This window comes from Schistocerca nitens, chromosome 1 (genome assembly GCF_023898315.1).
Source record: "Schistocerca nitens isolate TAMUIC-IGC-003100 chromosome 1, iqSchNite1.1, whole genome shotgun sequence".
Lineage (NCBI taxonomy): Eukaryota > Metazoa > Arthropoda > Insecta > Orthoptera > Acrididae > Schistocerca > Schistocerca nitens.
In genome coordinates this window covers 346,264,189-346,290,125 of record NC_064614.1, presented here as the reverse complement: position 1 = coordinate 346,290,125, position 25,937 = coordinate 346,264,189, and the positions used below count along the sequence as shown (strand labels likewise).

The 25,937-nt window shown below is 39.5% G+C and overlaps 1 protein-coding gene across 2 annotated transcripts in view; it reads right to left on the bottom strand.

The window, feature by feature from the left end:
* Positions 1 to 25,937, bottom strand: part of LOC126248684 (ATP-binding cassette sub-family C member 5-like) — a 288,000-nt gene that overhangs the window by 95,809 nt on the left and 166,254 nt on the right. For both annotated transcript variants that reach the window (XM_049949958.1, XM_049949966.1), the window contains 4 exons: positions 19,188 to 19,374; positions 5,193 to 5,401; positions 4,123 to 4,297; positions 3,914 to 4,030 (listed from right to left, as the gene is read on the bottom strand). In XM_049949958.1, the coding sequence (XP_049805915.1) occupies positions 3,914 to 4,030; positions 4,123 to 4,297; positions 5,193 to 5,401; positions 19,188 to 19,374 (688 nt within the window). The remainder of the gene's footprint in view (positions 1 to 3,913; positions 4,031 to 4,122; positions 4,298 to 5,192; positions 5,402 to 19,187; positions 19,375 to 25,937) is intronic.

Below are 25,937 nucleotides of genomic sequence, written 5' to 3'. Positions count from 1 at the left end.
TCCAGAATAGAACTTAAGCGACTGCTAACCAGGGACTGTACAACTGGTCCTTAATATTGTAGCTATCTAGCCAAAAATTTTCTGTCAAAATTTCATTTTCTTGGATACACCAAGAAGATCTACGTAATCTTTCTCACCTGTTATTCCTGAAGTCATTTATTTCCTCTGGCGGTCTGAATCTATGGATTTCACTAATAATTATAACAAAGCTGATCATTCACAAACCCAATCACCCACATAATCAGACAGTGATTGGCATTGATCTGTTCGGCTTTACTCCACTCAGCTCGTATAGCCCTGTCCCCTTTTGTCTGCAAAAAGTTTATTTCTAGATGCTACGAGGATTCTCCTGACAGGCACATCAGCTACACTATGCATGCATTCAAAAATCAACTTGTGATTCATTCAGACATCAACTTAAAATGTGTTCAAAAATGTTCAAAAACCAACAGAGATGCGTTTAAAAATAATATGAATAATCGATACACCAACGTGTGCTGGATGCTAGGCGCTTTGGGGAAACAAGATTTTTTCCTCAAGAAGAACTGCACCAAAAGATGATTGATATGAATTTGGCACCCCTTTTTCCTGATATCATCTAGCTGCTTGCTGCAACTGCTTACACAGCCAACAGCCACATTCCTGTAGCCAGAAGCGGGAGTATCTACTACTCAAACGCGGCTCAACTGCGCATGCGCATGAGCCCGCTCATAACTGCTAAAATGAATCTAATGTAAACAGTTGTGACTTCACACTCATGGGAGGCAATTTGTTACTATGAAGCATTGCATAATCTTCCTAAAGCCTCTGACACATTTTGCTGTTGGCAGACGCTTGCATGAGCACTTTCCTTTGCAATTTAAGTTTTTTCATTTTTTTATCTCATTTATGTTTTATTGTTGAAGTAGTATTCTGCAGTGGCGGGATACAGTAATATCCTTTGTGAGAGTATCGGTTCTTACCAGTAAAAATTACAAAAATTAAACTGAAAACTAAAAGAATGAAAATTTCCCGGAATTCTACAAAATTCCCGGGTTTTTCCCAGATGAAAAAAGTCCTGGGTTTTTCCCGAATCTCCTGGTTGTCCCAGGTTATATACACCCTGATCTCCTCCGTTGTGGAATGACTGGAACTGATTGGCTGTCGGACCCCCCCACCCGCCCGCACGCGCACACACACACACACACACACACACACATACCTATGCCCCTTCATGGCGCCACCAGTGTTGCATTTCAGAGTGTGAGATGTGAGAGACGGGAGAGGGATTGGGGGTTTGTCTGTAACAGTTTGGAGGGGAGGAGCTGGTTTGCTGGCTAGGAACACCAGCAATGAGGGGTGGCAGACACATGGGTTAGGAATGTGAGACACGGTTGTTGGGGAGTGGCGCACACACAAAGTGATGCGGGCACGTGAATTGGGAGGGGATGACAGGACAGAAGAAGGGGAAACTTTTGGGTGGAAAATGTGGGGACAGTGGGTTATCGGAGATTGAGATCAAAACAACTACAGGAGGTGAGGATGAGTTGTAAGGGTAACTTCCATCTGTGTAGGAATATCAACAATGTACATTAAGAAAGATTGCTACTTACTGCACAGAACATGTGTTATGTTGCAGACAGACACAACTGAAAGACACTTACATAAAGCTTTCGGCTACAGCCTTCATCAGCAACAGAGAAACATACACCCCTCATACATACAAGTAAGCACACCTCAAGTGCACATGACTACCCACTACAGCATCTCGTGCCGGAATGCAATTATCATGTGGGATTCAAGCAGCAATCTGGAAGGGGCAGTGAGGGGAAGGGATAGTATCGCATGGGTGGAGAGAGATGAACGTGCCTGGTGGAGTGTACAGGGACTAGAATACCGAGAGGTACAGCGTCAGGAGATTGTGAGGCAGGGAGGTGGGGGGAGGGGGGGGGGTGTAGGAGAGAAAACTGAGAGGAGCAGGCAGCGATGGGCGAGCTCATTGGCAGAGGGCAGTAAATAAACAGGATGGGTGACAAGCATGAGGAGGAGATGATAGGACAGTGGCGGCGGAAACTGTTGGGTGGAGGGTGTGAGGACACAATGTTACTGTAGGTTGAGGCTGGGATAATTACAGGAGTGAAGAATATGTTGTAAGTATAATGCCCATCTGCACAGTTCACAAAAGCTGTTGGTTAAGGAAGGATCCAGATGGCGTGGGTAGTGAAGCAGCCACTGAAATGAAGTATGTTATTTTCAGCTACAGGTTGGTCACTTTGCTCTTGGCCACAGTTTGGCGGTGGCCATTCACCCTGGTGGACAGCTGGTTGGTAGTCATACCAACATAAAAAAACTGTGCAACAATTGCAGCAGAACTGGTAAATGACATGGGTTCTTTAACAGAGGCCCAGAACGGGGTACGGTAAACCTGTAACAGGACTGGAATAGGAAGTGTTGGGTGGGTGGACTAGGCAGGTCTTGCACCTCGGTCTTCCACAGGGATATGATCCTTGTGACAAGGGGTTGGGATTGGGAGTGACACAGGGATGGACTAGGATGTTGTCGAGGTTGAGCGGGCAACGGAACATCACTTTAAGAGTGGTGGGAAGTATATCAGATATGATGTCCCTTGTTTCAGGGCATGATGATGGGTAAACAAAGTCCTGGCAAAGGATGTGGTTCGGTTGTTCCATTCCAGAGAGGTATTGGGTGACAAAAAGGGACACTCCTTTATGGCTGGTTCCTGGTGTGTGGTGGGAGGATTGGGGTTGTGAGGCGAAATGGAACAGGAGATCTGTTTGCAGACTATGTCTGGGGGATAGTGCCTGTTTGTGAAGGCCTTGTTCCTCTTTGTCCATCCCCCATAACAGCTGAAACCTGCCTTGCTCACCTTTTCAACTTGCCATGTCCCCCAAAACTCCCTACCAATTCTCTACCATTCCCATAACACGGTTGTTAACCTTTCCACCAAAACCCTCTGCTTCACAGTAGTTTCAATCCTATCAAAAGGCCTTGCCTTTAGTCCTATACCCAAATTTAACCATGCTGGACTTGCCAAAGACCCACTCTCCTTCTCCCGATTCCTGCAATGGAAGCACTTTTTTGCCACCTATTCCTCCAACCAAAGCCACTGTAATGAAACAGCTACGGAAACTGTGCATGTTGTGTTGAACTGCATGTTGCGTCCCCAGGTGGTCAACTTTGTTCTTGGAAACAGTATGGTGGCAGCGATTAATCTTCATTGACAGGTGGTCGGCATTCCGAAAACTTAAAAAAACATAATGAATGCACCCACAAAGCCTGATTTCTCTTGCTCTTTCTAACTTTATTCCTCTTGTGATGAAAAAGGAAGGAGAACTGCACTCACTTCCAACAGCATGCGTTCGTCCATTTTGTGGCAATAATGTGGCACAATGTGAACACTTCCGACCCACAAATGTACAGCAACAAACATAGCTGAGCTATAGTGGACAGTAATGTTGTAGTACATGTGGTTGTAGTTCATGTGCCTTGAATGTAGCCTAACAACAATGTTGAGTTCAAATATAAACAATTTTTATGGCTCATGTAAACTTCCTTTCTGATTTTAACTTTTACGGGTCATTAGTATTATGCTCTCCTTAACATTTTCTGTACTCTACAGCAAACTACATGTTTCACTGGATGGTTTACTCATATCTATGTTCTAAATCTAATCCTCCTTTTCATGCACTGCAGAATTTTTATATTTGACGCTTACTTTCCTTAGTTTATTTGGACATCAGAGTATTGACTCCTTGTAGGGATAAAATAAATCTATTGAGATAAATGATTTTGTTGTCCTATTTTTCAGTACATTAAAGACATGGGTATCAAATCCAATAATTTCAGAGAATGTTTCCTTAACATCAGGAATCAACAATAACAAGAGATAAATGAATTAAATCTATGCTCTTACGTTCGTCCATATCTTTTGAAAATCTTTGCAATATTCTTCCTGCAGGTGTTACATCAAAGAAAGACACTGGGCATCTCATCACTTTTCTGAACATTGTATCATGTAATCTAGAAGAACCTGGAAGATGTTCGCAAATAAAAAAATCAGTAGTAGCCGATCTCCAATTGCATACTTTTCATTTTGTGAAAGTTGAAGATAATGACACTAACCATACAGTAGTTGTCTTGCTATACCTATTCCTTTTATCATCCCAAAAACCATCATTACAACAAATGTCATGCCATAAATCAACTGGTAAAACCATAGAAAAGGATTGTCATTCACAAACCCTTTCATATTGTCAAATGTTTGATTGTAATGTGTCACATTATATATTCGTTCACCCTGAAAAAGAGAAAAATATAAGAAAATTATCATAAAAAAGAAATGCATTTGACAGAAACTAGCAGTTTTATACAAATTGACAATACACAAAACAGAAGTAACAAACTGTCAAAGGAATTTTGTTCTACATCCTTATTTATCATTTTATAAAAATTGATAATTTTCTGGACTTCATTTAAATATTCCTTGCCTTCCGTCCATATTCATTAGTGTATTTAATTTCAGAGTAAAAGAACACAAAAAGATGGAAGCAACTTGTATCTTATATCTGCCTTACTTTGTTCCAGGTGACTTATGGTCACTTTTCTTATTCTAAGCAGCCTTAATCAATTCCACATCAGGCTTGGCTCCCTCTACATTATATACCGCTATACCATCCTTCTTATTTCTTAATGTCAAAAGGCTTGATACAATTTTACCAGTAGCTTGGTGCAAAATCTGTTGATAAGGACATATGTCCATAACACAGGGTTTCCCAAACTGTATTCTGCAGGAAGTAGGTGCTCTTTCCAAAAAAATACTAATGATGTGATGTTTCTTTTTCAACATTTTCTCTCGTTTTTTGATTTTTTTTTAAATTTATATGTTATTAGTTATGATTTAGAATTGAAGTAATCACAGAATAAAACTAGTTTCCTTATTTTTAAAAATTTTATCAACTTCATTAACTTTCATAATAATCAAGGTGTTTCATAAATGCACCAGCATTCTCGAAGTGTTCCAGCAGAGGAAAAGTTTGGCATTAATGTGTCATTCAGTATTCAGTCCACATCATAATTTTATGAACAACAACTTGATGGGAAGGAGTCGATGAAAGGGGGTGGGGGGGTGGGGGGGGGGGGGTGGGAGAGAGAGAGAGAGAGAGAGAGAGAGAGAGAGAGAGAGAGAGAATTACCTCTTTGCCATCACCTTCATCCAGCCATATTTGTAACCATACACCTGCACCCAGTCTCGACAAAGTGAACAGAAGCACGAGCAGAAGTAATACAAGCATGATACAGTATCCCCCACAGTACTTGGCATACTTGAGATATGCCTTGTATCCTGCTTGTGTAGTGGTATGTTCTTCATCACTTATGAGTTTTCCAGCCAGATCATCATACTCTGAAAATACAAAATATATAAGCAAAAATTTTTAACCTGAGTAGTTGATAAAAATGATTGACTATTAGTAATGCCTTCTGGAAGTCAAGGAACATGATCTTTGGTGCAATCTTACACATTATTTCTTCTTGTTCTTAAAATCTGGAGGAAAAATCAAATTAGAAGCTAGGAAGCTTCGTGGGATGTTATAAATATTAATCAATTCCACTTTATTACTGCTATAAGTGGGATAACGCTTTCCTTTAAGTTACACATAAACCTGAAGGGGTTTCAATTAGTGTTTGTTGGATATCAGAATCCAGCTAACTGTTCTGCGTTCTGGTGGAGTGCCTCAAAACCCAGACATCTTGGTGTCTCATTGAATCTGCACTCAATGGTAGTCCTGCCACTGTGCCCTCACTGCTGCCTGATGCAAGCACTGTGAACCAAGTTTTACAAAAGGGTGGCCAGGGAAATAGGGTTTAGTCACAAATAATAAGACTGAACTGGTAATTTAATTTGGAGGTGCTTTTTGTCCTTTCTGATTCTGTATTTCATACTAGCAGGGGTATAATAATTACTGTTGTGTTCAGCAAACCATGTTTTGTGAAAGCACAAGAGAGACACTGATATCTCATAAACACATTAATGATACATCTGCAGATCACGTTTATCACTTACCTATAAAAGACTGGTGCTTGGCCCACAGAGACACACAACAAAAAACAGTTAACATTGGCTTTCAAGCTCTTGCTCTTTTTCTCATAAAAGTACACACATTCACACACGACCACATAGACACCCAAACATATGAGCTCACCACAGCAGCTAACTGACAAGCACAACAATAAATTTCGCTGATGTGCAACAAATGTTTCGTCGCTTACCTGCCTGAATACATGTTCCATCAAGCACCTTGAATTTTCCATCAAAAATTAAATTCACACTTTTTTTATAAAGCATAATTATTATGTGATCGGAAGCTTTCCCGGCATATTTGTTATTTCAAGGGCTCTTAGGTGGACACCCGAGAGCCCTGGAAACAGCGTAATTATTCTTTTCATCATTGTTATTGCATAATTTGTAATCTCTCAAAGAACTACAGAAATATAAAAAACTAACCTTGAAACTTGTTTTTACTAGCAGATGTTATCCTTTGAAGATATCAAACACACATGCACCAGTAAAGTTTGAAATAATGACACAAATGGATGGTCTCGCAGGCTCAAAATTTTTCTAAGTGGCTGGCCCTCAGTGTTAAGTTTTGAATCAGAGTCTAACACTCTGTTATGTGGGAAATTCAACACACATTACGACATGTAACATAATTCATCTTGTGTAAAAGGAAATTTACTTTGAAAGTAATGATCTCCAACCATCATTCACAATATTTTCCCGCAACTTGTTAGAAATGTATACCGTTGAGACATCATGCTCATAAAAACAGGCCCATGAGAAATATGGGCCTCACAACAAGCTTGTGATGTCACACTAGTCGGCTTCCCCGACACACTTCATGAACACCCTTGCAGGACCCGCGTGGATATCAATCTGTAATTGAAAAGGTACCCACTGAAGATCTTAACTTTTTTGTGTGTTGTCGAGAGCTTACATGCATTTAAATGTGCCATCAATAATTATTAGACTCATCTGAAACAGTTACTCGCTCCACGCCAGAGATGGCTGCTGTGACATGCCCACTACGGCCTGTCTTCTTGTGGGCTTCTCATTGAAATTAGGCCCACTAGAAAAACAGATTGTCATGAAGTACTGCATAGTCTTTGACACATTTTGCTGTCTGCAGGTGCTTGGGTGTACATTGTGTTTTATTGTTGTAAATGGCACATTTTCTTTGCAACTAAAGTTTTTTTAGTGTTATTCTCTTGTTTATGTTATTCTGCAGCAGTGGACTTAAGTAAAATTCTTTATTAGAGTATCAGTTCTTAGCAGTCAAAATTACAAAAATGTAACTGAAAACTAAAACAATGAAAAATTCCCAGAATTCTAAAAGATTCCTAGATTTCTCCCAATGAAAAAATTCCCAGGTTTTCCTGGATTTCCAGGTTGTCCTGGGGCATATACACCTGAACATCATTTCAGAACTTGTAAAAGGTTGACCGTGCAACAAATGTTCAAATGTGTTCTTGAAATTTAGCCATTATACAAGACATAAATTTCAACATCACAGGAATGAAAGAACTTAATTTAATGCACAAGGAATAACACAATTAATCTCGTATTGAAATTAATGTTTATTAGCAGTTGAGAAGTTCGCAGCAGTATGCAAACTGTCTCAAAAAAAGTAGAAAGGGTCAGTCTCTAAGAACAACAATCATGATAAAATCATATTAATCAAGGAGCACTAAACCAAAGAAAACACAGCACCTCTGGAGGACAGCACTTGAATTCTTCAACACTTGGCACGTGTTCATCAGTTGACAGCAACTAGTGATTTCGTCACTACAGCAGCTCCCTCCAGGAAAGCAGAGCATCATCCAAGTAGCGTGCAGGAAAATGGACTCATCGGCTGCTTGAGCTGGTGCACGTGTTCCAGTACAAGGTGCCATGTTGCAGCAGTAGGTTCTTCTTGGAATACCTATGTAGGCTCCACTCAGTCCAGCGAGACAGCACACAGCTTCTTGTTGAGGAGGACATCAATGGTTCTTTCGCCTCTACCATTACACCTGTGTATGGAGGTCTCAGTGGTAGTTTCAGGTCATCTCCATGTAGCACCACGTGTGTGCATAATTGTAGCTCACAGTGAACATAGGTGGGTGAAGTGACATGACCTCATGCTAGATAAGGTTAGATTTGAATGATCCGTTCCCTGAGGTGAGAAACAAAATCTGCATGCTTAATGTCACCTATGTGGTTTTCCTGTGGATCAATCAATTTGCCTAGTAGTCGACAGTGCTTCTACATAAACTAGCTCAGCTGGCAAAGAGCCCAGGTCCAGTTTGTATGTGCTTCGCAGGCCGAGTAAGACCAATGGTAATGCTGTAGCCCAGTCTTAATTATGTCATATCAGCATGGTCTTCGGAGAATGGTGCCAGCATTCTATCATTCTATCACTTTCCAAGTGGCAGCTTGCAGTTTTATGGTGTATAGTGCCACAGATTTGTTAAGCTGTATAGACAGGTCAGTTTCAAATTAATGTCTGTGGCCCATTGGGATGTGCAGAAGGCAGCATAAATGTGCTATCCATGTGGATATGAAGGTTGAAGCTAAAGTCTTTGATAAAATGTTAATGAATGGCACTGTTTCCAGCTACCTGGTGAAATGTCTATCAGAGGCAAAATGGCCGTTGGATGGAACCAAATTACATCAACATGAAACATGCAAAATGAGCGATCACGTATGGAAAGTCATCTATTGGTGCATGCACATGGAGATGACTTTTGCTGTGTTGACAGTTGATGCATGTTCATGTCCATTCCCGGTAGTCTTTATGGATGCCCGGTCTCACATAATGGTTGGGCGACTAAGCAAGTTGTCGGTTGGTCTGTAAGGTAGCTGAGATCGTGTAAGCTGTCAAATACATGTCTTTGAAATGTGTAAAGTGGAAAAGGATGGGACTCACCATTGCACCTGTCGCTTGGTCGTGGAAGCTGTAAGATAGCCTCAACTTTCTCAGGCTGCAGTAGTGAACCTGACAATGTGATTTTATGGCTCAAAAAGTTTATCTCTGTCTGGACAAAAATGCACTTAGCGGTGTTCAAGACTACGTAGTACTGCTGTAATCACTGAAACACGTCAGCCAGATACTGCTGATGTTCTGGAGAGGCTGAGAAAACCAGAATATCGTAAAGGTATGCAAAACAATATGACAGTCCTTGTAACACAGATTCTATAAACCTTTGCCACTTAGTGCTGCATTATGAAGGCCACGCATCATGAAACGACAGCAAATAGGTCGTACAAACTGATTATGGCCATCTTCGGCACTTCTTTCTTGCAGGAATCTGAGTGTATATTTTGGCATAGCCTAGGATGATGAAACAGGTTGCACCACTCCAGACACAGTTATAATCTCATTGCAATGGTACAGTGTAACAATCTTGCACAGTTCTGGCATTGACAGCTCAATAATCTCCACATACCCTCCATGCATCACACTTCTTAGGTACCAACTGAAGTGGGGATGATCACGGACTGCTCGACGGTCGTGCAACACCTTCACACAGCATAATTTTGAATTCTGCTTTTGCTATGGCAGGCAGGCAGACTGAAACCAAAAATCTAGGTCAGGATGATATGGGTGGATTGCCGGAAGTTGTAATGTAATGCACTGTGTCATGTCGTATCTTTTTCGCCACTCCTGATGATAGCGTCAAGGCTGGGAACTTCTGCAGTAAGTCTGCTTAGTCGCCACTTGTGTCTTGTACAAGCTTGGCTATGTATGTGGCTGCATTCCTTCTAAAACCAGACATTGATAAGCTGATGATGCCAACCACGAGTTGTGCTTTTGCCATGTCTGGCAATAGACAGTAATATGCCAACAAATCTGCTCCTATTATGGGTTCTGACACATTGGAGATCTTACAATCGCATGCTAGGTCACCCCGCAGTATGAGGTCAAACATGATATACAGTGCGCCATACATATTATACATAGTCAGTCTGAAAGTGGTTGCAGGTCGCTTGCTATTTGTACATAAACACTCACTGGTTTGATTCAGTGTCCACTAGGTACTTTTACCCTGACTTACGATCACTGATAAATAAGTGCTGCAACACAGTCTGGCAATCGGTCTACATTCCTATGTCCAATTGACAATGGAGTTTGGGTGAGCACATGGCATTGTACATCTACGAGCCTGTTCCCCAAATCTTCTGTGATACCAGCAGATGACAGGCCAGCCAGTCCAGGGGTTGAGGAAGTAGCAGAAGAGCGGCTCCTCGAGCACTTCCAGTGGCAGTTTCTGTCCTTGCTATGGTCCTAATGGGTCACGGATTTGTCAATCTGCTTCATCAACAAATCGACCTTGGCAGCCAGATCATCATAATCCGCGTGCGAAATCACTGTTCATGACAACCTGTTATACGACACTGTCACTGCGCTTACTGGTGCAGGCATTATCACGTTAAATTTTTTGTCCGCTAATTCAGCCACTGCGTCCAAGGCCACATCAGTTTGCAATGCAATAATGGCTTTCACTTGAAGTGGAAGATGGCTGTTCCACAAGGTACATAGCAGGCTATCAGGCACGGTACCAGTATCAACTTTACTCCCTAGGTTCCTCAAGTTTTGTGACGGACTCCTGTCATCACTGTCCTCTAGCATTAAAACTTGCCAAATATGTTCCTCTTGTGAGGCAGGTAGCATATGAATCAGTTCTGTATTAAATTTTTCATGAGCATCTTGTCACAAGAGAGGTTGTGTTTACACTTTCAATTTCTGTGGCAAATTTGTGGTCTAGCTGGCTTACCACAATTGTGAACTTACAAGAGTCCAAAGTAATTCCTGCATAGCGAAAGTTGGCCTCCGCCTGCGCGAACCACAGCAATGGACTGTGCGATCAGAACAGCTGTAAATGCATGGCAAGCTGAGACAGTGCAGGTACAGTTTCCATTGGTGACTGGGTCATGTTAAATCTTTTCTTTCGATGTATAATGTGGCTAAATAATGTCAGGTTCACCAATTTCAGAACGTCTAGAAAAAGTTAAAAAATACTTCAACAAATACTTCAGCACATTCTTGATATTTAGCCGTAATTTAAATTCTGACATCACAGGAAGGGAAGAACTTTATTTAATGCACAATGAAGAACACATTAATCTTGCATGGAAATTAGCATTTCTTAGCAACTGAGAAGTTAACAGCAGTATGCGAACTGTCTCAAAAAACTAGAAAGAATAGGGCTCTAAGAACACAAAGCCTCTAGTGGACGGCACATGAACTCTTTGACACTTGATGTGTGTACATCAGATGACAGCAACTAGTGATTTTGGCACTACAATCATAGGCAAAGTGATATTACAGTCAAAAACTTTCAAATAACAGACAGTTTCATGTTTTACAGATCCAACGAGGAAACCACAGCATATGTAAATATGTGAAAAGATAAAAAGGAAGGAATGCCTATTGTGACTCAAAATACTGACAAAGGTTAATGCTTTCAGCTACTACTATCCTAGAGATCAGCTGATGAGAGAGACAGTATGTTTAAGGTCTTCCAGTTGAACTAACAATTCAATTTTATTAATACTTGGGGAAAAAAAGACACTAGATGAGTCTTTGAAATGTGCTAGAAATGGAATTGTTGACTTGCCTGACCAATTGGAAACACACTATCCTTTGATCACACTGAGGATAAGTTGAGATCAGGCACACTTGTACCCTCTCAGGATGTATACGCGAGCAAGACAAAAAAAATTCTCGGATTTTTTGGGATTTCCCAGTTAAAAGTACACTGTCTCCCGGGTGAAAATACACCTTTTCCATGTTAAGAGATGGTATGCTTTTCCTCGGAACTGTACAACTTATCAATCCACTGAATTGTTGTGGTCTAATAGATCGGTGTAGAATTTCCCTGCTCTTCACAAAATGAAACTTAGGTCGAAAAGCACACAAATTTGGAAAGGTCTGTGATGTGCAGCAACATAGATGCTGCATATTTTCGTATTACGAAAGTATAAATTCGAATTATACCAAACACCGCATGTTACAGTCCAAAGCATTGAAATCAAGAGTGCGATGCACTTTTGTAAGCCAGTCGTAGCTCATGTCACATGATCTCGCCAGCCGATAATGGCGAATATTCAGAGCAAAGGACATGTGATGAAATAGGAAAAGTTAATGGTTTAAATTAATATACATCGTGTTGCTACAAGAAATATAATATTGGTCTCGAAGATTAATCAGCTGCAAGAGAATCTAAGCTTTCGCACATAATGTTGATCTTTTTTGCACATGTTAAACTTTAAGATACATCATACAAATGTGCCAGTAAAATTTTTAATAATGACATAAATGTCTGATCATCTGGACTCAAAATTCTTTTAATGGTCATCCTCAAACAGTTGATTGCGTTTTGAACCATCATTCACAATATTTTCCCGCGACCTGTTAGAAATAGGTTTGTTTCAGCATTTGCCACTGCGCGCCAGGTAACAGGTGTCACCGCACATGCGCAGCTACAATGACACAGGTAGGTCTAAAACATTAAAAGATCTTACATTATGTGATAAAAGAACCAAGACATCAAAGGATACTCCAAGAGCATCGGAATTTCGTGAACCATACTAAAATCACAATTCGGCTTAAAGTGCACATTCGTATGTCCAGATTTAGATGTAAATTTTCTAGGAGTACCAGTACTGTATTATCTCCTGTTTGGTTCTTTATTATGGCATAATCCCACACGTGCTAGCAGATGAAAACATGCACTTGAAATGCAGCGAACAGTTGAAAGTAGCCAGTAGTGTGGAATTAAGCCCTTACTTTGAAATAAATGGATTGCCTCAGCGGAAAACAGTAATAAAAGGCAAATTCCTTTAGCAAACTGACAAAAATAACTTCATTGTCCTGCAAGGCGAATAACACTTGACTAACAGAAAGGTGGAAATAAAATAAAATCTGAAACTAATAACGGACAGCAATTAACAAAGAGGAAACAGCAAAATCACTAATGTAAACATGGGTCACGTGGAGACTACCAACCTCCCCACTACAACTCAGACTGCTCGGTCCTTGATCTATGATATTTCCAAACCGGGACAATACTAGACAGTGACGCTCTCCCTCCTGTCCCCTTCCTCCAGCTTTTGAGGTAGGATGCAAAAAATTAAATCGACTTTTCAAAAAATGTTCATTTTGTAGCACACACCTTTCTGAAGAGTCTGATACATAAATGTAAGACATGTTATTTGGTCTTAAGTGTGCTGAAATGCAGTGTCGCACCTCTTCACACAGCATTCTTCTATCGCACGTCACTGAATTTCGCTGTGTCGAGCCAGTATGACATCCTGCTCCCCCCCCCCCCCTCCCCCTTTTGTGTGTGTGTGGTGGGGGGGGGGCGGAGGGGGGGGGTTAGCAACTAATACTGGATGGATTGTTTGTAACTCTTCAGAAAATCTGCACTCTATTTGCCTATTAGCTAATAACTTGTTGTTTTGTGTGACATAAAATTAAATAGAGGATACATAAAACCAGTAAAGACAAGAGAAAAGCAAAACAGTACACATTTTTTCAATCCTTACGTCCTAGCGGTTTTTTCTCTCTAATCTTGCTACGGCTTTACAGGGTGTGTTTTCCTTTCTGCGAAAGAATCTATTACCTCATCGAATAAAGAAACAAAATGTTATTGTCTAATACTGAACAAGCTCTTAATAGAAAAAGTATCCAAGGTTGGTGTGGTTTCTCGAGCTGATTATGTGTATTTTGTCACTGTCTGATAGGTAAAACGAAACAAGTGTGTCAAATATTGAAGTAATTGTAATACACCCCCAATGAACGAAACTGTTTTGGAACAAATGGTCATTTTTACGGCACGACAGAATATAATTCACGAAGTACCAATATCAAATGCCTATTGCGCCTACTACAAGCAAAAAGCTTTATGTTAGGAATAGTTTCACATTTCACTCATACGCTCCACCTTCTCATCCTCTCCTTCTGTGTTCTAACAAACACTCTCGTCATCAGTAATTTTGTAAATATTCCTGCCAGTGTCAAAATTTATTCTCCGGGTAACTTCACTGACACTGCCGCAATCACCAGTTTAGTTATCCCGGGTTTAGTCTCCTGTTAGGTATTATTATGTGTTCCCACAATGCATTTTCTGCACTACTTACAGAATAGAACTTAAGGCCTCCTAGCCAGGGACTGTACAACTGGCACTTACTAGTGTAGTGGTCTGGCCAAAAACTCTCTATCAAGATTTCATTTTCTTGGATACACTGAGAAGATAACATGTTATTCCTGTTAGTCGTTTATTTCCACTCCTGGTAGTCTGAATCTATGGCTTTCACTAATAATTATAACAACGCTGATCACTCGCAAACCCAGTCAACCTTATAAACAAATATTGGCATTCACCTGTTCAGCTTTATTCCGCTCAGCTCGTATAGCCCCGTCCCCTTTTGTCTGCAGGGAAGTTTACTTCTCGATGCGACGGGGATTCCCACTATGCACACATTCAAAAATCAACTTATGATCCATTCAGAAATCAACTTAGAATGTGTTCAAGAACTAAAAGGGATGCGTTTCAAAATCATATGAATAATCGATAGACCAACGTGGCGCTTCGTGAAACAAGATTTTTTTTCCTCATGAATATGAATTTGGTGCCCCCCCCCCCCCACATGAAATTGCCACCCAGGTTTACGCCTCCCCCATTCCGCCCCCTAGATCTGGGCCTGTTGCGCATGAGTTAATCTGGCAGCTTCGGCGCGCCAGTAAAATTTTTATGGGTAACATCTGGTTGCTTAATGCTAGTGCTTATACGGATAACAGCCACACTTCTGTAGCCACAAGTAGGAGAAGTTACTACTCATACGCGACTCAACCGTGCATGCAAATGAACCCGCTCGCAACTGCTCAAATGAACCTAATGTAAACAGTTGTGATGTCACTCTCATTGGAGGCAATTTGTTATTCTGAAGCATTGCATAGTCTTCCTGAAGCCTTTGACACATTTTGCTGTTGGCAGATGCTTATATGAGCATTGCGTTTTGTTGTTGTATATGACGCATTTACTTTGCAAATTAAGCCCCCCCCCCCCCCCCCTCTCATTCATGTCTTATTGCTGCAGTATTATTCTGCAGTTCTGGGATACAGAAACACCATTTGTTACGATATTGGTTCTTGTTGTTATTGTTGTGGTCTTCAGTCCTAAGACTGGTTTGATGCAGCTCTCCATGCTACTCTATCCTGTGCAATCTTCTTCATCTCCCAGTACCTACTGCAGCCTACATCCTTCTGAATCTGCTTAGTGTATTCATCTCTTGGTCTACCTCTACGATTTTTACCCTCCACACTGCCCTCCAATGCTAAATTTGTGATCCCTTGATGCCTCAAAACATGTCCTACCAACCGATCCCATCTTCTAGTCAAGTTGTGCCACAAACTTCTCTTCTCCCCAATCCTATTCAATACCTCCTCATTAGTTACGTGATCTACCCACCTTATCTTCAGCATTCTTCTGTAGCACCACATTTCGAAAGCTTCTATTCTCTTCTTGTCCAAACTAGTTATCGTCCATGTTTCACTTCCATACATGGCTACACTCCATACAAATACTTTCAGAAACGACTTCCTGACACTTAAATCTATACCCGATGTTAACAAATTTCTCTTCTTCAGAAACGATTTCCTTGCCATTGCCAGTCTACATTTTATATCCTCTCTACTTCGACCATCATCAGTTATTTTAATCCCTAAATAGCAAAACTCCTTTCCTACTTTAGGTGTCTCATTTCCTAATCTAATTCCCTCAGCATCACCAGATTTAATTTGACTACATTCCATTATCCTCGTTTTGCTTTTGTTGATGTTCATCTTATATCCTTCTTTCAAGACCCTGTCCTTTCCGTTCAACTGCTCTTCCAAGTCCTTTGCTGTCTCTGACATAATTACAATGTCATCGGCAAACGTCAAAGTTTTTACTTCTTCTCCATGAATTTTAATACCTACTCCGAATTTTTCTTTTGTTTCCTTTACTGCTTGTTCAATATACAGATTGAATAACATTGGGGAGAGGCTACAACCCTGTCTCACTCCTTTCCCAACCACTGCTTCCCTTTCATGCCCCTCGACTCTTATAACTGCCATCTGGTTTCTGTACAAATTGTAAATAGCCTTTCGCTCCCTGTATTTTACCCCTGTCACCTTCAGAATTTGAAAGAGAGTATTCCAGTTAACATTGTCAAAAGCTTTCTCTAAGTCTACAAATGCTAGAAACGAAGGTTTGCCTTTTCTTAATCTTTCTTCTAAGATAAGTCGTAAGGTTAGTATTGCCTTACGTGTTCCAACATTTCTACGGAATCCAAACTGATCTTCCCCGAGGTCCGCTTCTACCAATTTTTCCATTCGTCTGTAAAGAATTCGCGTTAGTATTTTGCAGCTGTGACTTATTAAACTGATAGTTCGGTAATTTTCACATCTGTCAACACCTGCTTTCTTTGGGATTGGAATTATTATATTCTTCTTGAAGTCTGAGGGTATTTCGCCTGTCTCATACATCTTGCTCACCAGATGGTAGAGTTTTGTCATGACTGGCTCTCCCAAGGCCATCAGTAGTTCTAATGGAATGTTGTCTACTCCTGGGGCCCTGTTTCGACTTAGGTCTTTCAGTGCTCTATCAAACTCTTCACGCAGTATCTTATCTCCCATTTCATCTTCGTCTACATCCTCTTCCATTTCCATAATATTGTCCTCAAGTACATCGCCCTTGTATAAACCCTCTATATACTCCTTCCACCTTTCTGCCTTCCCTTCTTTGCTTAGAACTGGGTTGCCATCTGAGCTCTTGATATTCATACAAGTGGTTCTCTTCTCTCCAAAGGTCTCTTTAATTTTCCTGTAGGCAGTATCTATCTTACCCCTAGTGAGACAAGCCTCTATATCCTTACATTTGTCCTCTAGCCATCCCTGCTTAGCCATTTTGCACTTCCTGTCGATCTCATTTTTGAGACGTTTGTATTCCTTTTTGCCTGCTTCATTTACTGCATTTTTATATTTTCTCCTTTCATCAATTAAATTCAATATTTCTTCTGTTACCCGAGGATTTCTATTAGCCCTCGCCTTTTTACCTACTTGATCGTCTGCTGCCTTCACTACTTCATCCCTCAGAGCTACCCATTCTTCTTCTACTGTATTTCTTTCCCCCATTCATGTCAATTGTTCCCTTATGCTCTCCCTGAAACTCTCTACAACCTCTGGTTCTTTCAGTTTCTCCAGGTCCCATCTCCTTAAATTCCCACCTTTTTGCAGTTTCTTCAGTTTCAATCTGCAGTTCATAACCAATAGATTGTGGTCAGAATCCACATCTGCCCCTGGAAATGTCTTACAATTTAAAACCTGGTTCCTAAATCTCTGTCTTACCATTATATAATCTATCTGATACCTTTTAGTATCTCCAGGATTCTTCCAGGTATACAACCTTCTTTTATGATTCTTGAACCAAGTGTTAGCTATGATTAAGTTATGCTCTGTGCAAAATTCTACAAGGCGGCTTCCTCTTCCATTTCTTCCCCCCAATCCATATTCACCTACTATGTTTCCTTCTCTCCCTTTTCCTACTGACGAATTCCAGTCACCCATGACTATTAAATTTTCGTCTACCTTCACCACCTGAATAATTTCTTTTATCTCGTCATACATTTCTCCAATTTCTTCATCATCTGCAGAGCTAGTTGGCATATAAACTTGTAATACTGTAGTAGGCATGGGCTTTGTGTCTATCTTGGCCACAATAATGTGTTCACTATGCTGCTTGTAGTAGGTAACCCGCACTCCTATTTTTTTATTCATTATGAAACCTACTCCTGCATTACCCCTATTTGATTTTGTATTTATAACCCTGTATTCACCTGACCAAAAGTCTTGTTCCTCCTGCCACCGAACTTCACTAATCCCCACTATATCTAACTTTAACCTATCCATTTCCCTTTTTAAATTTTCTAACCTACCTGCCCGATTAAGGGACCTGACATTCCACGCTCCGATCCATAGAACGCCAGTTTTCTTTCTCCTGATAATGATGTTCCCTTGAGTAGTCCCCGCCCGGAGATGCGAATGGGGGACTATTTTACCTCCGGAATATTTTACCCAAGAGGACACCATCATCATTTAATCATACAATAAAGCTGGATGTCCTCGGGAAAAATTACGGCTGTAGTTTCCCCTTGCTTTCAGCCGTTCGCAGTACCAGCACAGCAAGGCCGTTTTGGTTAATGTTACAAGGCCAGATCAGTCAATCATCCAGACTGTTGCCCCTGCAACTACTGACAAGGCTGCTGCCCCTCTTCAGGAACCACATGTTTGTCTGGCCTCTCAACAGATACCCCTCCGTTGTGGTTGCACCTACGGTACGGCCATCTGTATCGCTGAGGCACGCAAGCCTCCCCACTGACGGCAAGGTCCATGGTGCATAGGGGGTATTGGTTCTTACCAGCCAAAATTACGAAAATCTAACTGAAAACTAAAGCAATGAAAAATTCCCGGGTTTTTCCCGGTTTTCTCCTGGATGAAAAAATTTGGGGGTTTTTCCCGGATTTCCCAGTTGTCCCGGGTCGTATACACACTGCCTCTTCTAAAACTAACAACAGTTTTTGGATGTCATTGCATCAAATGACACTATTGTAATATGAGATGGAGGAACTACTTTTGGATTACAAGATATTTGCTTGCTATTACAGTACAAAAAGTTGCAGAAAGTATTACACATAACAATATCTGAGAGACATATTAGATACTGGGGAAAGATGAGGCTTGTCATTCCCGGTGGTAACAAAATATGAGGAAGGCTATTTTAATAACGCCGAAGAAAGAAATTTTTTAATTAAATTTTATATTCATGTATAGTTCCAAGTATAATGAGAGAATCTCTCTTTTTTCCACATCTATTTTATTAAATTTTATATTCATGGACAGTTCCAAGTATAATGAGGGAATCTCTCTTTTTTTTATTTTTTTAACTCTTCAATGATCAACTACTTAATATTTCACAGATGGCAGTGAGAATTTTGCTGATAAATCCCAGTCATATTAATTTTCCCTTTCCCTTCCTGATACTGACTGAAAGGTCTGAGTTTATCTAGCTTTAGTCAAACAAACAATGGGAAATCTAGAGTGGAAACATACCTTCTTCAGAAAAGAGTCCCTCTTCATTCACAGAATCACCTTCTTTTGTTTCTTTGTTGTCTCTCACATGATCAAACTGCAACATTTGATAATAGTCTCCCTTTAAATTTAACAGCTCCTTATGTGTCCCTCTTTCCAATATATAACCATCCTTCATGTATAACACTTCATCACACTGTTCCAGGAACTGAAATTAAAATTTAGAAGTTATATGACTGACAGTTACTACATGGTGCTCTAATAACGAGTGGTTGAGTGTCCATGGCAAAACAATGAATGCTCCTTCCAATATTACATGCTAATGGTTAGATCTGCATGTCAAATATGCACAATACTTCAGTGTATAACCATATGCTAATAATGGCAAAAACATTGATTGCTAAAATATTCTCTCTCTCATTATCCATTATGTTTTGGGGAAGACAATCCTGATTCACATATTCAGTGTTAACTTCAAATCTTAAACGTGTTTACATGTTATTTTAAGCAAAAGGTGCATAAAAGTTTTGCCTTCAAATAATGGACAGTAATTGGTATACAGTGTCCCACTCTAGCTTTACTGAGTGGTAATATGTTCTGTATTTAATACAGTAAGCAGTAAATTTCTTAACACTAACTACCTTAATTGTATCAAAAGAAAAATTCACATGAGAGGACTATAAAATTACAAGGAGATACAAAGGAGGATCGGAAAGTAACGCATAATAATTTTTTCCTGCCCTAGTATTGCAGTTGGAATATTGGAATTTCATGACAATGTAGTTTGAAGTTTGTGCTATATACGGTATTTTGTTTTCACATGCAGCTCTAGCAAGAAAAGCCTGAACTCCAAAACAAACACAGCACACATGTTACTGTCATCAACTTGTGAAGAGCAGCGAAGTGTAGTTCAATATTTGTGGGACAAAGGCCATAAACTGAGTGAAATTAACAGGGATATGGATGGACTGTGTGGGGATAACTTTCTGGACTGTACCAATGTCTCCATGTGGTGTGCATTTTTCCAAGAGGGCTGTGTAAATCTTAGTGGTTAGCCAGCTGCTGCAACCCCACAGAATGTCAGAACCAATGATGCAGCAATTTTGAACAACCAGCATGTGCAATTGCAAACCTTATCAAAACAGTTCATTTCCTATGGTGCAGTGCACAGTATTTTTCATGACACAATGAAATTTCATAAAGTTAGTGCTCGCTGGGTGCCTAAGAACCCGACAGACAACCGCAAGGGCCAGTGAATGATGACAAGCTTGGATCACCTAACATGTTATGCCACAGATGGTCATGACTTTTTGAAAGGACTCATCACTGGTGATGAGTCATTGGTGTACCAATGCATGCCCAAAACAAAGGAGGCCTCTATTGAGTACAAACATGCTGGTTCCCCAATACAACAAAAAATTCAACGTGTCTCAATCTGCTAGGAAAGTGCTGGTGACAGTGTTCTGGGATACGCATGGAGTATTATTGGTGGGTACTGCTGAACATTGGACCATTGTGAATACTGCATTCTACATTAAAACATTTAGTTGCACTGTGCCCTTTGTGACAAATGCCATAACATTAATGCTAATGGTGTTAAACTTCATCATGACAATACTTGCATCCCATGTTGCTGCTCCACCTTGTGAGAAAAATGGCCAAATTTGGGTGGAAAGTGCTCCAGCATCCACCATACGGTCCGGACCTTGGGCCATCGGACTTTTATCTGTTTGTTCCCATGAAGAAATTTCTTGCTGCCCAACGTTTTGCGATAGATGTGGAAGTGAAATCAGCAGTCCACAAATGGCTATACTCCAATCGAATGGACTTCTACGAACGGGACATACTGAAACTGGTATCATGATGGGAGACATATGTTGAGAAAGTTGGTGCTATGTGGAAAAATAGGTAAAATATGTAACTTCATTTGTGATTATTTTTGTTTTGTTACCTATTAAATTTTTTTATTCTAAAATTATGATGTGCTGCTTTCTGATCTTCCCTCATAGAATGACTGGCCAGTAATTACCTTCAGAATGTAAAATACCATTGTGTTAAAATGCACACACAAAAGTAGAAACAACTGTTCTAGCTTTCAGAGCTGTTCCTTTCTCAAGGAAGAAAGAACAATAGCACGAGGACAGTTAAAAAGGAGTAATGCATCACTCAGATCTCAGGTTGAGAGGGATCTCCCAGTTGTGATAACAAGCAGATCTTTGTCTCCCCTCATCCTTGCAACACATGTTGCTCTCAAGCTGTGGTCTGAGAGACCAATCATTCATTCATCTGTTTATTCATCCATCCACCCAACATATTCTGTAGAACTCAATAAAGAGAACCTTCAGGTTTGCAAACAAGTCAAAGTATACATCTACAAAATACAAGCGATTCTTGGAAACTTCAATCTGTATACCACATTAACAATACACCAACATTATACTGCTCAATTTTATTCATGCTTATGTCAGCTAACTTTAATTAAGAAGAATGCTGTTTCTTGAAACAATCAGCTGCCTGCTGGTCATTATCAGACAGCTGTCGTTTCCCCATTCGGCAGCTTAATATTTACTCGCTTACTATCATATCTTTCAAAGACAATAATTACCTAAATCTGTAAACACCAAGACCTGTTTACAATACACGACAACTTGTCACACAGGGCTGTCATGAAAACTTCAACTTGCCATGCACGTATCCTTAACTATAGATAATCAGATAATTTGTAGAAAGAGTGACTAATAAGTTTTGTGCCCAGTTTTCTTTGCAACTCGCTGAGATTCCAATTTTTTAGGTTTTATGTTAGACGGAAGCTTGTTAACTATCTTCGTACCAGAGCAGGTAACTCAGACGTCAACCCAAGAAAAGAAGGCAGAGTCTACACGAAATTTTTTTTTTTATATATATTTTTATTGTGGTTGTGTACATCACAGTTCCTTTAAAATAGATCTCTAGTGTCAGCAACAAGGATCAGTATGTAGTAAATGATTTGTGAAGTGGGTGTACAAATCTAATGATCTTAAAAAAAACCTACAAACTGTAAGGTAATCCACTTTATGCAATATCTAACAGCTCACTTCTGCTGACTGAACATTTTTATTACTTCACCTGTACTGACCCAGAAGATAGTACTATAAGGCAAGAAGCCAAAATATGCAGAATAAGACAACATATTTGTTTTTAGATTAACACAGTCTGAGATTCTTCAAAGTGCAAAACATGATTAACCATAGTTTATCTATGTGCTGGTTCCGTTTTAACTTTGTTATCTAACTGGTGTACAAGAAATTTTACACAGTATGTTTAATTTAGTGTATGGTCATCAATGTCTACGTTTGATGCAAACAAGTCATTACTGGCTGTCTGGATTTGCATACTATGAGTATTCTGCTTTCTATTATGAAGATACTTCTATTGCTATAAGAGGAATGTCAGTGACACCAAATACTTTAGTTTTCCAAGCAGATTTTTGTGATCCACACGAACAAAGGCTTTAGCCACCTCAGAAAGCATATCAACAACATAATTTTTCTTATTTAGCTCCACCAGGACTTCATTTGTGATGTCTTATGCTGCTTTCTCTGTGGAAAATGCTTTAACAGGGTGTATACGTAGACAAGGAACAAAAATTCCCGGATTTCCCGGTTAAAAATACACTTTCTCCTGGGTGAAAATACACTTTTTTCCGTGTTAAGTGACAGTATACTTTTCCTCGGAACTGTAAAACGTATCAGTTTATAGAGATTGCAACGCACTTTTGTAAGCCAGTCATAGTTCATGCCACATGATCTCGCCAGCCGATACAGCGGATATTCAAAGCAAAGGACACGTCATGCCGTCAGCCAATAACATTATCACTGTTAAGTAGCGCGTACACACAAATAGGAAAAGTTAATGGTTTAAATTAATATACATAGTGTTGCTACAAGAAAAGCAAAGCTTTCACATACAATATTGGTATCAACGATTAATAAGCTGCAAGAGAAGCTTAACTTTCACGTATAACATTGATCTTTTTTGCGCGTGTTACACTTTAAGATACATCTCATAAATGTGCCAGTAAAATTTTTAATAACAACATAAATGTATGATCGTCTGGGCTCGAAATTTTTCTAAATGGTCATTCTCAAAGAGTTGATTTTTAAATGAGAGTCAAACGCTCTGTGATTAAAGAAATTTATCGCACATAGTTCATCTTGGGTAAAAGGAAATTTACTTTGAAAGTAACACTTTTCAGTCAATCATTCGCAATATTTTCCCGCGATCTGTTAGAAAGAGGATTGTTTCAGCAGTTGCCAGAGAGCGCCAATTGCAAGCATCACACCCCTTGCGCAAATACGATGTCGCAAGAGCCCGTATGTTCGTACGTGTAAAACATTAAAAGATCTTACATTACGTCATAAAAGAAACAAGACATCCGAGGATATTCCAAGAGCATCATAATTTCGTGAACCATAATAACGTGCATAATTCGGTTTAAAGTGCACATTCGTACGTCCAGATTCGGTTGTAAATTTTCTTGGAATACCATTACTGTATTATTTCATTTTTGGTTCTTTATTATGGCATAATGCCATACTTGCAAGAAGACAAAAACACACACTTTTGAAATTCAGAGAACAGTTTAAACTAGCTAAAAGTGTGGAATTAAGCATTTCGTCGCAAAAAAATTGACTGCCTCAGCGGAAAAGATTAATAAAAACCACTTTTCATTAGCAAACAGACAAAAATAACTTCATTGTTCTGCAAGGCGATTAATGCTTGACAGAAATTGCCGCCCGGGCCAGATACGCTGGTTCGCTCCTAGTGAATATGGCAGCTTGTGCGCGACAGTAAAATTTTTCCGAATAGCATCTTGCTGCTACTGCTTATATACTGTAGCTAACAGACACACTTTAGTAGCCAGAAGCGGGAGAAGGTACTACAGACACGCGACGCAACTGCGCATGCGTATGGGCCCGCACGCAACTGCTCACACGAATCTAATGTAAATAGTTGTGACGTCACGCTCATCGGAGGCAATTTGTTGTTATGAAGCATTGCATAGTCTTCCTAAAGCCGCTGACTCATTTTGCTGCTGGCAGATGCTTGTACGAGCACTGTGTTTTGTTGTTGTACATGGCATATTTCCTTTGCAACTTAAGTTTTATTTTAGTTTATTTCTCTCGTTCATGTTTTATTGCTGCAGTATTATTCTGCAGTAGTGGGATACAGTTATATCCTTTGTTTGAATATTATTTCTTACTAGTCAAAATGACAAAAATTTAACTGAAAACTAAAACAAAAAAATACCGGAATTCTAAAAAATTCCCAGGTTTTTCCCGGTTTTCTCCCGGATGAAATTATTCCCGGGTTTTTTCCGGATCTCCCGGTTGTCGCAGGTCGTATACACCCTGTTTAATAAGCCCAAATACAGAGACAATTAACAAGTTCTGCTCTGCTAAATATAAAAGTATCCTGTTATAGGTCATTTTCTTAAATAGTTTTGAAGGGAATCGAAAGAGTGAATCAATGTGTGATTTGAGGTAGTCTGGCCACCACCAGTTTTATAGGTAAATGTAACTACAGCAAATTTAATTCTATTCTATCAGGTAACGTGCCTTCATTCATTGATTGATTAACAAGTTAGCTTAAGTTTAACCCTAACATATCAGCACAAACTTTTAATATTCTGCTTGAAACACACACTAACCTACCGCAATTACTATCTTTTAGTGACCAGACATATTTTGTAATCTCTTTAGGTGCTAATGTCAGTTGATGAAGAACACAGTGTCTTTACTTGAAAATTTAAAGTATCCGTATTTGATTGTTTTCAGTGGTTGCAGTTCTTACTGCCACTGTGTGGAAGTGAATCACTGAATTTGGTCACCAATCATTTGAAAGTGTCACAATTTACGAATGTTCAATATCATTTAGTTTGCTTTATATGTTTGTTTCTTATTTAATAATGTTCCAACTTGTTTTTGCCTTAATCTTGGGGTGTTTTATTTTTAAACATAGTTCATGTGTTTTGCTTTTTTAATAACAGACAGTGATTTTATAAGACTGATGGTAGTGTATTTTCAACTCTTTAAGTACAGCTTGTCTACTGAACTAGGCAGAGCTCTTTCTTCTTAGCACAAGATACTTTAACTCCAGGAATTATCTATTCTTTATCCCTTTTCTGTTCTATTTTATCTGTGTTTATTTTGTGGAAAAACAAGACTCATAGTGCTGTAGCATCTGTTACAAGATAAATTTCACATCTACAGTCTATGATTTACGAATTTTTCCCACGCATTCTTCCAAGAATTTCTCTCTAAAATTATGAGCATTGTCACTGTTTATGGTTCTGTGATGCAAACTTTTCTTTTGTGGTATGTACCTAACTGGTATTTTTTATTGTTAAATTTCACTACAATGTTTAGATGAATCTTTGTTTATTGGTTTTATATCAAATGCTTTCAATATTTTGCCACTTGTATGAATGGTAAACAATAATAAGCAGGACACTCAAACACAGTCAGCATTGAAATTCTCTGTAAAATATCATGTTCTGGTACACATTTCACGATCTTGAAATGTCTTGCCATTTTAGATTAGCTGAAACTATTATGACAAGCACGGTCTGTTCCAGCCTGTAAAGAGAACCTAAAACACAGAAATCATAATCTAAGAAACGAGTAAAATCACATGGTCACATATCTAGTACATTCATCTAAACTGTTTATTGCAGCATGTATAGATATTTCAATAATAAAAGAAGTGAAACATCTATGGCCTTTATTTCTG